General features: G+C 39.9%; 1 protein-coding gene across 2 annotated transcripts; it reads right to left on the reverse strand.

Annotated features, from left to right (window-relative positions):
* Positions 1 to 15,518: 15,518 nt before the first annotated feature.
* On the reverse strand, positions 15,519 to 16,802 carry LOC143852928 (GATA transcription factor 15-like). Of its 2 annotated transcripts, none has more exons than XM_077362581.1 (3): positions 16,340 to 16,802; positions 16,152 to 16,259; positions 15,519 to 16,070 (listed from the first exon to the last, which is right to left on the reverse strand). In XM_077362581.1, exons 1-3 carry the CDS (start codon positions 16,376 to 16,378, stop codon positions 15,816 to 15,818), a joined length of 402 nt encoding a protein of 133 aa, XP_077218696.1. In that variant the 5' UTR covers positions 16,379 to 16,802; the 3' UTR covers positions 15,519 to 15,815. The 2 variants fall into 2 exon arrangements, with proteins under 2 accessions (XP_077218696.1, XP_077218697.1); XM_077362582.1 differs by having other exon boundaries at positions 16,349 to 16,798.
* Between the last annotated feature and the right edge of the window lie 785 nt (positions 16,803 to 17,587).

The following is a 17,587-nucleotide window of genomic DNA, read 5'->3' on the forward strand; positions in this document are numbered from 1 at the left end:
GGATTTCGAGCGTTACGGTATACGAACTGACTTTTACTTTTAGTAAGAAATTCAAATTTTTTGTTTCATTAATGAGCGGGATATTCGTACATGAGGCCGTTATGGGCACCATGCTTATTTTGGAATGCTATTTAAAGGGGGGGATTTTATCCGTCGAAGGGGTGGGGATAGGGGGAAATATAATCTCGTTTTAAATGACTAATACCAATTTCCATCTAAAAACTCTGTATTTTGAAATCTAACCATCTTAGACTAACAAAACTACTATAACCCAATTTCCAAACCAACTGAGAGAAGAAGATCGGAACATGGAGATTAGAGTCAATATGAGGTCCTAGGCCTAACCTAGGTGGCAACTGTTCAATGAGAGGAGGGTTAATCCTCACTTTCAAAATACTTCCATGACAACCATCATTATAGTATTCGTCAGTCATAATCTTAACTACATCAGGAATGCTTAAGATGGGTGTGATCTCATTATAATACAATCATGATGGGCATGAAAGAATGTGATACAGAGGAGGGAGGATCTGCATAAAAAAAGGTTTGTACAAGGATAAGGATTTGATCATAGTTATATGGGGCCTAGGTTGTTCACGATGCGTTAATCCCCAGCAAGGGCTCATGTTGAGAGAGAGAGAGAGAGAGAGAGAGCTATTTATAGTGGTGTCGTTGGCTTCACAAATGCCAACGGTAAAGGAAGGCGAATTTATAAGCCACCTATATTCATCCCCATTTCACATCACACCTTAAAACGAGGGGCCAACATCAAAAGAGGGGCACGTGTAGGCAAACCCTAAAAAGAGGGGCCACACGTGATGGGAGTGTTGAAGCATAAATGCTTAAATAACACCAACTCTAAAGAGCTTAAGGTTTCGAAGTAATTGGTCGTTTAAGCTGGTGGAGATGGTGTTATTTAATCTTTTATACTTTAATACTCCCCATCATGTGTGGACCCTCTTTTTTTGGGCTGGCCTTATACTTTGACTTTTTTAGACTTGTGAGTTTTGAACCCGGGAACTTAGCTCTGGTACCATGTGAAACAATCAATTACTCCAAAAGCTTAAGCCGTTGGAGACGGCGTTATTTAATCTTTTATACTTTAACATAAGTTTCTTACCTAGGAACTATTTTTTTACCCCCACTTGTCATATGGGGCCTACTGGACCCTTGATCCATCAAGCTTCTGTAGCGTATTGGATCAAAACCACAAGCAAGCAAGTGAAATTCCTTGAGATCTTAGTCTTGCCTCACCCAAATCCCATTTTCCCTACACCGTGCTTTTGATTCCATCTTCATCTTCATCTTCATCTTCATCTTCTTGGAGCCCATCTTTTATGTTGTTTTACAGCTTTATGTTGAATCACACCAGGAAAAATTGAACGGTTGATTATTATAAGCTTTATCAGTTTATCTTACACATGGGATGTGTTCGACAGTCGACACGGGACCAATACCAAGTGGGTCACCTCTCAAATGGTCTATAAGGTCGACGGTCTCAATTACACAAGCATATCTTCTTTGGGAAATTGATTGTTAGCACATTGATCCTCATGTCCTCTGTCTTCTTAGGCAAATCTTTAAAATATGGATCCCACTCCTAGGCAAGCAATAACTACCATCACACTAGAAAACAAAGGCTTAAAATCCAGAGTTTGGACTTTTATTTCGCTATTCCAAAGCAACCCATGTGTAGTGTCATGTAATTCATAATATACGCAGGGAACTTCGTGTCCCCATCATTTAATCCATGAATTGCGAAGGAAGCAAGAGAAGCATGTGAGGACACTAATTTACTATTTGCACGATCATTAAGGCTATGTTTGTCTATGAAAAATTATTCCATTGAATATTTGTTGGCCCAACTGCATGAGAGAAACGGAGGGAGAGAGTGGAGAGAGCAAATGAAATCACTAAAATGGGATTTGCTAGGCAATTCCTCGGCTGAAATAAATGAATAAGACAAATTCTGTCAAAAAATGAGCCTATGTGGGTGTTGTCTTGTGCAAAAGTCTTCCACAAAATGGCTTCCCGTGAAATTGCCTAGCAAATAGTGAAACAAAAATGCATACTTAAAAAATACTCTCAATTAAAGGTTAATTTTCAAGAGATAGAAATGCCCTATCTAATAGATTAATTTAAATGTACCCTCGCCGGCTAATAGAAGGTCTTCCTCCAGGACTATTTATATCCTTTACCACTGTTTTGGATTTTGACAATCGATCATGAATCCAATACTAATTATTGGAGTTTAATTTACGTTTAATTTTGAGTTCAATAATCAGTTTAGAACTCACAATCGGTTCTCAAAATCCAAAACAAACATGGCCTTAATTATGATGGGAACCGATTAATTTTGAGAATCGAATATGAATAGGTCTTCCTATCTAACTTCATTCTCTTCCATCATTTTCCATGTTTTGTTAGATAACATCCAGACATTGATGAGACTTACCAACAATATGGCCCCCTTCACTAGAACCAAAACTTGAATCTCTGCTTTTTCACATGACTCTTCCCCAACTAGTCCAAATTCTTCTCGCTAATAATCGGTGACCCACATCACCACTACTTTGATTTATAATTGGTGTAATTTAATCATTTATAATTTGTACTTCCAACACTCCCCCTAACTAGTTTCCCCTCTATTTTTGGGTTAGCCGTACACATGGCACATGTGGCCCCTCTTATTTTGGGTTGGACGCACATAGGTCACATGTGGCCCCTAGATAGGCCCGGGCCCACTAGATAACCATTCATACTTCTATACTATAGAAGTTGTTCACTTGATAGCCCCGGGCCCACTAGATATACTCTTTTATTCGTATACAAAGACCACATGTCTGCTTCAATCTAATGGCAGAAACGTAGGGGTGCATGAGAGACGAAAGAGATGAAGGTGGTTGATTAGACCCATGTTTTTATATGGTGTAAGCTCGTGTAGTACAGTATTTTTCGAAGAGTACTGTACGGCTTAGGCCTATAGGAGGATCCAAACCGTCCAATTGATGGGCCACACCGTAAATAGGTTGTGACCCTAAAATCATTTCGAAAGGATGAAGTCAACCCTCCCATCTACGGAGGTTTCTATAATATGCAGTTCCTCTATAGATCGGAGGGATAGGATCATCCTATGGAAATGATTTTTTGGGCACAACTTATTTACATTGTTGCCCATCAAATGGGCTGTTTGGATCATCCTATGGTGTAAGTGGTACTGCACTTTTTGGATCATCCTATGGTGTAAGTGGTACTACACCCGTATAAAATCTCAACCCCACGCCCATTGACTCCTTCGTGGACATTCATTCTTATGCCCTACCATAAACTAGATAGGTTATCTCTACTCATGCTCATGTTGTACCGTACATTAAACATCAGCTTCTCCTGTTCGTAGGTTATTGGTCGAATTATAATAAGGAAAATGAGATATTTGTCCCATCTTCTGTTGGTGAAAATTTGATGTAGTGGTTGAATAAAAATGAGAAAATATAAGAAGATGCTTCAAGGTGCGTAAACGATTTTTTTAAGACGATATTCGCCCCCACCAGTAGTGTGCACAGGGGACCACGAACTCGCCTCCAAGATACAAAGAAGGCCGGTTCCAAACCGATTGCTTGATGACGTTCTGCACTGAACGGAACCATACCTGAATCACCCTTGAATTCTGCAAGTATTTAAGACCCAAGTGTTCTGTTTCTGCAGAATAACAGAATATTTGATGGATTTCTAAAAACAGTAAAACCAGGAACCTCTTAGGGAATTATAGAGAGTGTAATTGAGTGGGAAATTCTACTGGAATTAGTAGCTTTGGGTATGCCAAAGTAGAAATCCAAATTCTGTACAGAATGGGTATTTTCTACTGTTTTTATAGAGTCTTTGGGTATGCCAAAGTAGAAATCCAAATTCTGTACATAATGGGTAGTTTCTACGGTTTTTATAAAGTCTTTGGGTATGCCAAAGTAGATATCCAAATTCTGTACAGAATGGGTATTTTCTATTGCTTTTATAGAGTCTCTGGTGACTCCCTTTGGGCTCTTGACCATTGTGTAGAAGTGGCACAATCCAACGGTCATCATCTACTAGCCGTTACACTACGATCTAACGGTTTGGATCCCACCCGCTCAAGCACTATTCGTTGGAGCCCCTAGGCCCACTGGACCAACCGTTGGGCCTGAACTCATGGCCCAATCCGACCGATCCAACTCGATCTTGATCAAACGGCTCAGTTCAAATCTGGAAAATTTTAAGGCTCCTCGCTACGATGCGAAGTGCACCTAAAAAAACACCTCTATGCGCCCTATAGCCCACGGCGTGCGCGCGAACGGTGCAGGTCCTCCCATTAGCTATAACCAATTGGGCATTAAAGCAATGAAAAGAAGTGGGAAAAGCTATATAAACTATTCTCCAACTTTTTTCCAAAGCAATACGAGACTATATTTTCTTCACAAAACTACACTCTCTACAAAAAAGCTACTTTTTCCAAAAGATAAGTTTTTCTATTTCAAATCATTTTCTAAGACACTATTTTTGACTCAAAACTAAGATTTTGAAAATCAAAATCCAACATCTTCTTCCCTCAGCTACTCCCCTTCTATTGTAAAAAGAGTAGTCATAAATACACTAGAGGGGGTGGCCCAGGAAGGAAAAGGGGGTGAAATATCACTTCCCTTTGTAGACAAAGATATTAGGGCTGTACAAAAAACTGGCCAAACTGATAAACCGAACCAAATCGGGCCTTTTGGTTCGGTTCGGTGTCGGTTTTTCTAGGCATTGGTTCGGTCACGGTTAAGACTTTTACCCAAACCGATCCGATCGGTTCGGTTGACGGTTTTTTAGTTTTAATCCAAAAATGAACCGAACCGATGGGAAACTATAGACACCCCATTTTGGCCACCCCCCGTAGACGCTTTTTTTTTTTGGGCGCCCTCCCTTAACTTAAAATTGCACCTCCTTTATTTTGTCTTCTTATTAGAGGGCATTTTTACCATTTGGGTAGTTTAGGGGTAATTCTGTCATTGTAGTCACCCTATGAGTATCAACCCTAGATATAAATGCAACATAAAAAGCCTCATTTGAACCAAAAACCGAATAAACCGTGAACCAAACCGGTCAAAATCAGTTCGATTATACCCCCTCATCAGTTCGGCTACGGTTTTGATTTTCTCCAAACCGATGGGATTAGTTCGGTTCAAAAAACCTCCCTAAACCGAACCGGACCAAACCGTGTGCAGCCCTAGAAGATACATAGGTGGTAACCTCAACATGACAAATTAATAGTTTGGTCGTTGTCTAGCACAATCAATTTGTCATATTAATTCTTTTGGGACGCACCACTATACAAAAGTGGTCGATGAAAGCAAAGCTAGAATTAAAAAGGGGGCGGGGCCTACGTAAAAAAAGGAAAATACTAAAAAGAAGGGCATCCCATCTACAGGGTTAAGGCCTACCAAAATCAATATATGGGCTTCATGATCATGGCCCATCAGACCAATAGTCTGGATATGTCCTCTCTCAACTCTGAACTCTACTTCAAACTCATCAATAATTTTTCAAGGTTTTCTTTGCAAAGAAAAAGAGGCAGATGCAAAAAGATTAAAGTTCAAGAGTGCTTTCAAGAAACGCAAAGTATTAAAACCATGGAGAAAAAAACATAGGGAAGTGATATTTTCAACCCCCTGTTCATCCTTGGGCCACACCCCCTTCTAGTGTAAAAAGAGTAGTCCTAAATACACTAGAAGGGGTGTTGCCCAAGGACGAAAATGGGGTGAAAATATCATTTCCCAAAACATATTACACTATGCTTTATAGAAATTTGCTTACACCCCTTCTAGTGTAAAAACTAGTAGTTCTAAATACACTAGAAGGGGTGTCGCCCAAGGACGATAAGGGGGTGAAAATATCATTTCACAAAACATATTACACTAAGATTTATAGCAATTTGCTTGCGAGGATGTTATTGCCTCCCATCAATTTATGCATTCCATCGCTATCTATTTTTCGAATCTCATATGATTTTACTATGATACCGATAATACACGCTACAATGAGAGGGAAATGGAAGTGCTTCACTTTATGATTATTTATATTCACATTCTTAAAGGGAAGAATGTCCTTGTATAATGAAAACTACCCACTGTAAACCAGTGCAGTATCATACTATCATTTGATTCAAGCACATACACAAATCCACTCCATCCAATTCAAGGAATTGTGACCACAATGTGACATTGATCAAATAATACTAAGGCCCTGATGGTTTTAGATTGTGAAACCCAAACTGATTTTTGGAATCAAACTAATAATAGGTTTAGGGAAAACAATCGGCCGCCACAATCTAAAACGAACAGGGCCTAACCATTCAATCAATTGGGATGGTTCTCTTAAAACATTTTGTTTAGAAATCCACAAGGAAATATCCGATTTTATAGTACACAAACAGAAATAACATGGTTCAATCAAGATGCCTACGTCTGAAGGAGAGAAGTACATGATATTCACTATGAGAAGAAAAATACAAGACTTATAATGAATTATAGCGACAGACCCACAAACCACAACCTTAACCCTTTCTTCTCGAGCAAGACGACACACAGAGTACGCAACAGACAAAAAAAACCCACAAAGAAAACCTTAGAGAAAAGTCACACATGAGTACGCAACAGACAAAGAAAACCCTAGAGAAAAGTCTCTCTCTCTCTCTCTCTCTCTCTCTCTCTCTCTCTCTCTCACACACACACACACACACACACCTCATACACAAGGCATAGCCTCCACTTTAGCCTTGCTTTTTGGTAGTAGGTGAAGAGAGCTTTTACATTAGGTTTGACAAATTGAGGCAAAGGAGCTAGCCGCCCTTTCTAATTTGGTTTCTCACCAAAACAAAAACCCAAACTTATTGGTATTAGGAAAAACAGCCGGGGAAACAAGGCAACTCCAAGCTCATTTGTTTCTTACCTTAGAAGTACAGGTGATTGGTTGGACCACAACGATTCATTATTTCATTTGTTTGATATAGTTTCTGTGCTATGAAGTTGGCCCCTTCAATGGCTGAGTAAAAGTTAAAGGTCATAGACCTAAATAAACATTGAAGAATAACATGTAGAGGTAGAGAGAGAGAGTGAGAGTAGAGGGTGGAAGGAGAGGTCACTCAAGTGTATTTTGTCAACAATCCGAAACGAAAAACAATGTTGTACACTGAAGAATTCATCCAAAACTACCAAGATATTAAGAAATAAGTATTGAAAATACACTAAGAACTAAGTCACTTCTTAAAGTTACACTATCAAAATTCCCATTCCAAAAAAGCATTAAAGTATTGAAAGTATATATTAAAGTATTGAAAGTATAAAGTTTCTGATAAAGAACTCCGAAAAGTTAAAAAAACAAATCACCGGCTACCGACCATGCCGGAGAGACAAAGAGGGCGGGCTCCACTGAGTAAAGAGTCAAAAAGTCAAATATACCTCCACCCTGTTGTCAGTAAATAACTAAAAATCCACCTTACGTAACGCTTCAAAATTCTTATTCTCATTCACACGTGTCCTTCCCTCCTCGAATTTTACACCCCGCTCCCCTCATTGAAAAACAAAAGCCCCAAAATCCACACACTGAGATAGAGTGCCAGCCGATGAACCTTCTCATATTAACCAACTCTCATGTCTCACCCTTACCTATGTACAGTAATTAAGTATCCTTAAAAATAAAGGAAACATGGGTGTGGTCTATCATATCATATACTCCACTCATTGCCATTTCCCATCTCTCCAACCCTTTTTCTTTACCCTCTTTGCTCTCCTCTCTTCTCTTCTCTTCTCTTCTCTTCTCTTCTGGTCATTTGAATGCCGATCTTTAGTCTGATTCGTGTCCATTTGTTCGTCTTACTCTTAATTTTCCCTGCGAATTCACTCTCTCCGAAAATGCGAGACGAAGTTTTGTACAATTCACCTCCTCCTATAGGAATTGCATGTACAATGTGCTCCTCTTGTGACAACCCTTGCCAACCTATTCTCTCTCCTCCACCACCTTCACCTTCACCGCCGCCTCCGACTCCGTCTCTCCCACCGTCTGCTTCCGTCAACTCCGGCTGTCCTCCACCGCCGGATTCCGGCAACTACTACCCTCCGCCCCCTCCTCCCTCCAATTCCTACATCTACGCTTCTCCACCTCCTCCCGCCACCCCTAACCCTACCCCTACAGTATTTTATCCCCCACCCATCTTCCCAAACTATCCCACGCCGCCCCCTCCTAACCCCATTGTCCCTTACTTCCCATTCTACTTTTATAATCCTCCGCCGTCTCCCAATTCATCGTCCCTTCGGTTGATGGGGCCCACCGCTTCTTCTCTTCTTATTCTATTTCTCCCCTCTTTAATTTTCATTTAATTAGTGCTGATGGTGCAAAATTATCTTTGCGGGTTCGTAGATCCACCAAGTTCGAGTCTGGGGTTTCAAGATTTGGATTTTTTTTCGAAGAAATGCCCCACTTTTACGTCGGGAGCTCGGCATTAGAAGAAGATGATGAAATGGAAAGTGAAGTGAAGTCCTTACTCTTGATTTGTCTGTCTCTATACTCTGTTCTCTCCATCTCTATCACTCTTTCTGTTGTAGACTGATCTGTAATTTTCTGATAATTTGTGGGTTTTATTTTAATAAGGAAAATGATGAATTTTAATTAATAAATATATTGTTAGTGACTCATGGGCCTGATGAAAATTTCTTTTCTTATTTTTTATTAGAATGTCTTTGCTTGCAAGCTTGGAAATTTGAAAAGCTTCTTTTGTGGGTATCTTTTATCTTTATAGATTGGTTTTGGGTTCGAACCCGATTCTCCTTCACCGGGTACCCATGTGCTTCTTTCACGAATTGGAGAAAATCAAAATCACTCTAAAGAAGAGAAGAAAAGGATAGAGATCGAAAGAGAATTGGGTGGCATAAATTCAAGCCAGAATGTAGTCAGGCAAGTTGCAATCACACGCAAAATTTAGTTTATTGATAGCTTTCTTTTGCTTTTGGTTAGTAGTTCTAATAATTTAATGGTAGCCCTTTCAAGAAATTATATGGTGGACAGCCGTGCAGGCACATGCAGCACAAAAGTGCAGTGGGGCCTCATTATTTGGTTGATCCAAGCCATTCATTTCTTGTGCCCTTAGGTAGATATGGTTTGCATAAAATATCTACTCCATAGGATGATCGTAACCCTCTGATTTGTGGAGGTTTAAAATGGATGGCACATTATAGAAACGTCCAGGGATTGGAGGGTTAGCATAATCCTATGGAGAAGATTTTCTAGGCACACCCTATCTATGTCTGTGCCTAATAAATGAATGGTTTCATCACCCAAGCAATGTGGGCCCCTTTGTTTTTTGGGCTGTTGCACGGCCGTCTACCATATAAATCCTCATCTTTTATCACACTATCTTTAATAAGAGATTTGAGTATTCCCACCCTTAAATTAGGCACTTCCACTCTTATCAGTTTGTTCTATACTATGGTGGACGGCTGTGCATGCACGTGGAGCCGAAAAAATACAATTGGGCCCACATTGTTAGGGTGATCATCTAAACCATTCATTTCTCGGGCCCTGAAAACCCTTCCCTTTGTAGAGGTTTAAAATGAACGGCACAGTATATATAGAAACCTCCACGGACCGAGAGTTAGCATCATCCTATGGGGGCACACCCTGTCCATGATAGGGCCCAATAAACGAATGGTTTAGATCACCCAAACAAGTGGGCCCCATTGTAATTTTGGGCTGCTCGTGCATGTATGGCCATTCATCATATAATTTCTCGTGTTGACTAATATGGCTAACGTTGAACTTCGTAAAATGAAATGGTTGAATAATTGAAAATTGAGATTATTCAGGAATACACATTAAATGACTTTTTGGTGTAACTTATGGCCTTATCTATGTTCTTCACTCTGAGCTGTTTGGTTCACGAATAAGAATCTACAACTGAATTTCATTCGCGAATCTCATTCACCCTTGAGAAAGCAGAAGTGGAATTCCCTCCTGCTGTGAGGAGGAACAAAAATGCAAAACCCATTATCCCTAAAGACACTTCACCCTTGGGCATATGATCTTCCATTCTATGTTCTTTCAATTTTTATTTGAAGTTAGTCACCCCACCCCCCTTTGATTTGACATTCTCACCCCCTTTAAATCTCAGCAACTAAAAGGAGTGAGTGGTGATTGTATCAAATAAGGGTTTTAGGATTATAATTTCCCTTTTTATATTGTAGCATCGGCATCAGTAAAATGCCACATATTGTCAGCTTGCTTCTCCAGCTATTCACACTCCAGTCAATATAAATGTGAAGATTCGGAGATTGAACTTTGGGGCTTCCAATACCAATATGCCAAAATTTATTCCTCGTGGAAGGGTCCTTTGTGGAAAGCTTCTTTGTTTTTTCCTTTCTTTTTTGTATATACTCGTCAATGATATAACACCAAGCACATGGTGTGTGTACTACACAGCTCACCATTAGCTTGCATCTCTTTAACTATTAATTGTTAATAACTAATTTTAATCATAAGGGTCTTCCAATTGATCCGATTTCAACACAAGACGAGAAAAACCAAATAAAATAACTAAACTATAGCTAGAGAGATAAGAGAGAGAGAGACTTGCGTAGACGATTGAAAATTATACTAAGGATAGAAAATGGGCATCTCCGATTTTGTATTTTGCTACTATATCATCAACATCATCTACGAGAGTTTATGATGCATGACATCATGAGAAATAGAAGTCTTGATCCTTCGATAGGTGGCTCTAGCATTTTTTGAGGCCAAAGGGCAAGACTTGATAGTAGTAGATTCCCACAACCTAACGAAGGTGGTGTGACCTTGGACCTAAGCAGACAACACTTCTTGACCACAATGCTTTGGATAGCTTACGTATACATGTATAGGTAGATAAATATTATCTTTAGGACTAGCTTTGGATAGCCTACGTATACATGTATAGGTCACCTTTTTTGACAATAGGAACTATGTTTGTTACCCACCCGGTTTATAGTGTGGAGGAATTGAATATGTCCTGTAACAATTAGTTTTTGGATGTCAAGTTTGACTTCAGTGCCACTTTAACACTCCCCCTCACGTGTGGCCCCACTTTCTAGGGTTGGCCTACACGTTGCACATGTGGCCCCACTTTTGAGTTTACCCATTGCATGTGGATTTTGCTATCAAAAGGAGGTTTGAACCCAGGCATTTGCTTTGATACCATGTTAACTTACCAACTTCTCCAAACGCTTAAGCTATTAGAGAAAGGCTATATTTAATCTTTTATACTTTAACATATCCTCTTAGCCGGTTTAAATCTATCTTTCAACCATGAGCGGGGTGTCAGGAATGTATACAAACCAAATTTGAGTTGAGACAAGACCATGGAATATATCTGTCTCGCCACCGGGCGGGGGTGCGGTCGGAACCGCGACAGAGGACAAGGGATGCGTGCACACCTCCCTTCTCTCTCCACCTTCCCGCGCGATGCCACAGGATTTATGAGACCGTCTACAAAAGCCAAAGAGATCCCACTCCCTCGAACTTTTCAACAGTGTACAATTTGAGAACTTTAAAATTAGAACATAGTATCATTAGACTCAAAAGTGAACAAGGAGTGGATCAATCATCCGTCCGTTGTACACGAATCGATGCACACATTTCTCGCTTTCGGATATATTTCACACTGTACCTTTATGAGGTGTAGGGGTGCAACTCGGGTCGGGTTCAACCTGGAAAAAAAACCCAGGTCGGGTCGGGTTGAGTTCTGGTCGGGTTTGGGTTCGGTTTGAGTTTTCCCAACCTGGGTTGTAAATCGGGTCGGGTCGGGTTGAGAGTTTGGGCAACCCGACCCGAGTGAAACCTGACATTTGTAATCATTTTTTTTTTATTTTTTTTTGCAAGCTTAAAAACTCGGATTGGGTGGGGTTGAACTTGGGTCGGGTCGGGTTTGGGTTCGGGTTGGAAAAAAGCCTCCCTCGGGTCAGGTCAGGTTGAAGCTCGTTTGGTTGGAAATCGGGTTGGGGTTGGAAAAAGGGCAACCCGAGTTGCACCCCTAGGATCGAGGCGTGCTCATCATTTTATCAAAGAGAGGCTTTTTTGTCTTTGAAAATAAACCACTCTTGGGTAAGCAGGACTACAGGATGGGTTAAAGGGATTTTAGGACGCCTCCTAAAAAGAATGAGTCTTCTTACATGAGAAGACTTCTGCAGGTACGGGCATGTTCGGCAACACTTCTCATTCTCGCCTAAAGAATCGGACGGAAACGGAGTGACGAGAAATTTTAGAAACGGTATTTATCGCTTCGAGGAATCCTATTTTTTAGTCAACAAAGTAGCAGAAATTTTAGAAACGGACCTTAGTGGGTCACACAGCCGAACATGATTTTTGAGAATTTTTTGGCTCTCGTTGTTCTTCACCGCTAATAAAAGGGGAAAATCACATAAAAGAACACTTGCCGAACACACCGCATCCCACTCCCAGAGTCCCACTATAACACTATTGGCTATTGCTATATTTAAAAATCCAGCCAGCAAATGGGGCCCAAAGGAAAGGGTGCACCATAAAATCATATCGGATGGGATAACCCTAGGCCTAGAGGAACGCTGGACTTAGATAGGGCAGCCCATAATTGGGACGGGACTTCCAAATGTCCCGGGGATATCCTTGAACCCTATACCTCTAAAGCTCGTTGGCACGACGTTTCGTACGGTGAATCAATTTGACTTCTGAGCTCTATAAGGATTCATTTATTGCATGATCGATTGCCTCAGCTGTGCTAGGACTCAAGCTATTCTATCCTATGGAGATCGAATGTCATTTCGTTAGAGAAGTACACATCTCATCAGTGAAATCTTGTGAGCAATTTACAATGCCCCATAAATCCATGAATTGACTTTTCTTGTGTTCTCAAACCTATTGTTTTCACAAGCCTATTCTCAGTTTCTCACCTTTCCTTGGGTGTATACACTTGGGTGTGGACGGACTACAGACTACAGACTACAAATACACCTTGTTCAGCCCCAGTAATTGATTTTTCTCCATGGTGAGAAATTTAGTGGGGATTTTTCTATTTTTTTTTTGGGTATGACTAGGGTGAGAAAACAAAGTAAAAAGGTTGGTGCACGCTATATGTTAATTATGTTGTAATCTTTTTATTTATTTCTTTGGAAGATTATGTTCTCAGCCGTGGATGTAGGCATTGTAACTAAACCATATAAATCTCATTGTGCGTATCTTGTGGATTGTTCAATTCTATTGCTTTGGACGTGAATAGATCCATTTTTTCACATCGAATCCTTAACAAAAACAATCAAAACCCTGTAAATTTCATTCCCCCCCCCCCCCCCCCCCCAACACACACACACACAAAAAACCCTTTTTTATTTGATGTTATGATTCTTAACTAAGATACTTTTGATCCAATTCTTAGGTTATGACATTGCGAAAAGTTTTAACCACTCAAATTTTGGCGACAATGAGGAAATTGTTTTGCTAAGCACATAATTACCCCCAATAAATAAAGGATTAACCACTATTATGATCCTCAAAGTGTGAAAAGATCAAAATATGGATAATGAAATTAATCCAAAATACCCACAAAAGGTAACACCAACATGTTAAAACAGTATCATAAGGAATGTCATGGAAAAATAAAGAAAATGCCGAAAATGGGTGCTCAAATGGCAGCTAAAATAGCCCCAAAACAGTCCTAAGAACTAAAAGGAGACGAAAAGGCCTAAAATAGGCTGGAATGGGTTAAGCTGGCTTAGCCAGGCGAGTTGGGTACGATGGGCCGATTTGAATCAACATGTAAAACCTGTTCAATGCATACAAGTTGTGGCGGGTCAGACTAGGTCGGAGCAACCAAGTCGAATGTGTGGCGGGTCAGGCTAGGTTGGAGCAGCCAAGTCGAACGTGTGGCAGGTCGGACTAGTTTGGAGCAGCCAAGTCGAACTGGGTCAGACGACCGAGTTGGACTGCCTCTCACTGCCAAGACGGATCAGGATCGGCGGAGTCAACAGACAACAGGGGGTGTTTCATTTTAAAGAAAACTTCTCTTTTCTCCTGATCTCTCCTCCAAAATACCCAAAATCTGTTTGAAAAAAAAAAAAATCTTACAGAAGTAAGATATTTTAAGTCCCCCCCTCCCCCCCAAAAAAAAAAAAAAAACTACGCCTCTTCCTTATGGTTATGGCTACTCTTTTAACACTACATGTGGATTCCCCGGCGTATAAAATGGGGGAAGATATCATTTCCCAAAACTTATAATAGAGTGCAACCACTCCTACTCAATCTAGGGGATTGCTTGACTCAAGGTGTAGGAAATGAGACACAATCCAGGCAACATTTCTAATTTAGCAACATAAACGATGCAGTTCTCACAACCCAAATTCTCAATAGAGATGTATCCCTTTGACCCACAACATGTTTAGTTGGGTGTCTTGAATTCAACCTGGTTGGAATCCGAAAATGCGACCCAGATGTGGTCCGTTCAAGCCTGGAGTGAAGCCGCTTTCCGTTTGGCCCGGTCCATTTCAAGTGTTTTCGGGCAGATAAGAATAATTTATGACCCGCTTTATATAAATGAGTTTTAGGGCTTATTTTCGTATTCTTGTCTTTAATGTTTAAGTCCGGGGTGAAGCCACCTTCCGTTTGGCCCAGCCCATTTTAAATGTTTTCGGGCCGATAAGAATAATTTATGACCCGCTTTATATAAATGGGTTTTAGGGCTTATTTTCGTATTCTTGTCTTTAATAAGAGGGTTGAGTGCTCAAGAAGGAAAAAGGCTTCTCATTTTCTTATTGTGGATTTTCTTGTCGCCTCTGTCATGGAGTAGGCTTTGGCGAACCACATAAATCTTTGTGTGTTTGCATGTGTTTGTTATTCATTGCTATTTGGGGTTTTTCACAACACAACACAATATACAATATTGGATGGATCACTTTTCAATTCCAAGTTCACTTCCATCTGGTTAATAAAGATGTCTTCTGAAGAATCAGTTGTTCCGAGAAGCCCAGAAATTATAAAACCCAAAGAATTCATAAAAACACCACAAATTCTGAATTGCCAAGGGAGCAACCGTCAAGGTGGAGTTTAATGGTGTTTAAAGGAGGTATCTATTTTTCTTCCACTTCTAACTATTAAAATGCTACCTATCAAAATTGTATCCCAATTTCTTATCAGGGTATCTAATGCGAAGGCCGAAAATGAATATTGCTGTAGAACCCAAGAAACCACTATGAATCAGATATTCCAAAAATGGATTGTTACCCAAACATTTAAAGGTGAAATCTGAGAAATTCTCAGATTAAAATCAGATCCAATTAGTATCCACCCGGATCACCCAAAAGTGGATCTCTCTCTCTCTCTCTTAGGCCACAGAACACACTCGAAAAGAAGACAAATCTGTTTTGAAGTGGTGTTTGCTAGTAGGCCAGTCTAGAGCAGCTTACAAGAATACAGTTATTTACACTAATCAAACAAAGTAAAATTAGCTAAGAGCCATAAAAAAGAAGCCAAATTCCCTCTTATGTTCATTATACAGTACAATGGGAGCCTTTTGTTTGAATGATCACACATCTCCCACAAAATAAAACAAACAAAATATTTGCCGGTGATAGATTCATCATGAAAACCCATCCCCCGCTCACTGATCACTCCACTTTTATCCTCTCTCTAAACCCAAAAAACCCAATCTCTTCTCTTCCTCTCCTCTAGACCAAAACCCCCAAACAAGAAAAAAAGTTTCCTTATAAAAAGCCAACACAAAAGATTGGCTGGAAAACAAGGGAATTGTGCTTTTGTTAAGAGTAAACAAATCCAGATGAGAGAGCCATCAATAGAACAGCAGCCTCTTCTTCCTCTCCTAATTTCCTCTGTCTCTTCAACATAGATTTCTGTAAAAAGACGTCTTTGCCCATGGCCAATAACCTCAACTTAAAAGAAACCCCAAGTTTATTTTTCCTCCTCTCTTTCTTTTTCTCCTCTGCCTCACTGTTCAACCCAAGAAGAGCTCTCCTCCTCTTTCTATATCTGATCCCACAAGCATTGCAAAGGGACTGAAAAACCCACAACACAGAGATCATAAATAAATCCAAATGACAAAAGGGAATAATAAGAAAAACAAAACTTATACTCACTTTAGGACCTGTTGGACCACCCCTCCATAAAGGGGTTTTAGTAGTCTGACAATCAGCACAAGTTCTTCTCAATTCATTCAACTGGCTTTCCTCCATAGATACTGATTTCTGTAACAAAAAGTAGATCAATGATCATTTCATAAAAAAACCCAATAGAAAGAAAAAACAAAATCAACAATGAAACCTACAAAGCTTACTTGATCAATCACTTTTTGATTGAAATCCATCACCCTACTTTAGATCTGAAGAAACCCAGAAAGGATTGAGGCTTTATAAGCTACCCAAGTAAGAAGTAGAGCATAAGATGGCCAGATATTTGGGGTTTGGGTGGATTCTAGACAGAACAGATCTAAGAGAATTCTGGTGAAAAATAAGCCTGCATTTAAGTTGATGTCTGAGATAGAATGAAGGGTAATTTTGTGAAAGAAAAGATGAATGCGAATTGATTTTCGTACATATAAGAGAGAGAGAGAGAGTGGGGTTGTCTCAGGAAAAAAGGGGAGGGGAATTTATGCTAGTATTGATAGGGAGGTGAATAAAGAAAAAGATATGAGGGGGGATTTTAAAGAGTGGGAAAAGGCTTGATCCCCAAGGATTGTGAACAGGTGTTGTTTAATCGGGTAACTAAAAAGGAAAACCCGCATGCAGACAGAGAGGTGAAGTGGAACGACACATAACCTTTATGATGAAAAGGTGGGAAATCTTCACAAAGACACGAAACCCTAGCTTACACTTGAAATGACGAAAGTACCCACCTCTGAAGTAATTATCCTTGGGATGTCCCAGCCATATAAAAGACAAAGATTACAAGGGATCCTATTATTGTGTGAAGTATAAACTGCCATTGTTAGTTCGAGGGGTCAAGCAATGTAAATGCTCAAAAAAGGTTATGGCCATGTTTGGAGACCATGAATTTTTTTTCAATGGAATATTAGCTTATAAGTATGGCTGCAACTTGGGTCAGGCAGGTCGGGTTTTTTTTTACGTTGACGCAATTTTTGAAGGAAAACTCTTATTTGGAAAGGCAACTCAACTCATAGAAGTAGAAAAACTCAAGCATGACAAACTCTTTAGTGCATTAACTAATAACTAGTCCTAAGAGAATAAATTAATGCATTACCAAATGAAATGATTATACTCATATGAGATAAACAACAAACTATTTAGTGCATTAACTATTTAGTTTAAACTTGAAACCCTAGAACTAAAGGGGGAAACGAACACAAGATGGAAAGAGTCCCTGTGATTGTGTGCGTGCTGAGTTTTACTTTTAACTTTTCACTTTTAAAGTAACAAAGTTTTTGAAAAAAAAAAATACATACTATAACTTAAGTAACTCGGGTCGGGTCGGGTCAGGTCGGGTTGGCCCCTTCAAACCCGACTCGACCCAAAACTCAAGAAAAATGAACCCAACCCAAGCTATTTTCGCATCGGTT

This window comes from Tasmannia lanceolata, unplaced genomic scaffold, assembly GCF_043159265.1.
Source record: "Tasmannia lanceolata isolate RefF3 unplaced genomic scaffold, GAP_Taslan_0.1 ptg000019l, whole genome shotgun sequence".
Taxonomy (NCBI): Eukaryota; Viridiplantae; Streptophyta; class Magnoliopsida; order Canellales; family Winteraceae; genus Tasmannia; species Tasmannia lanceolata.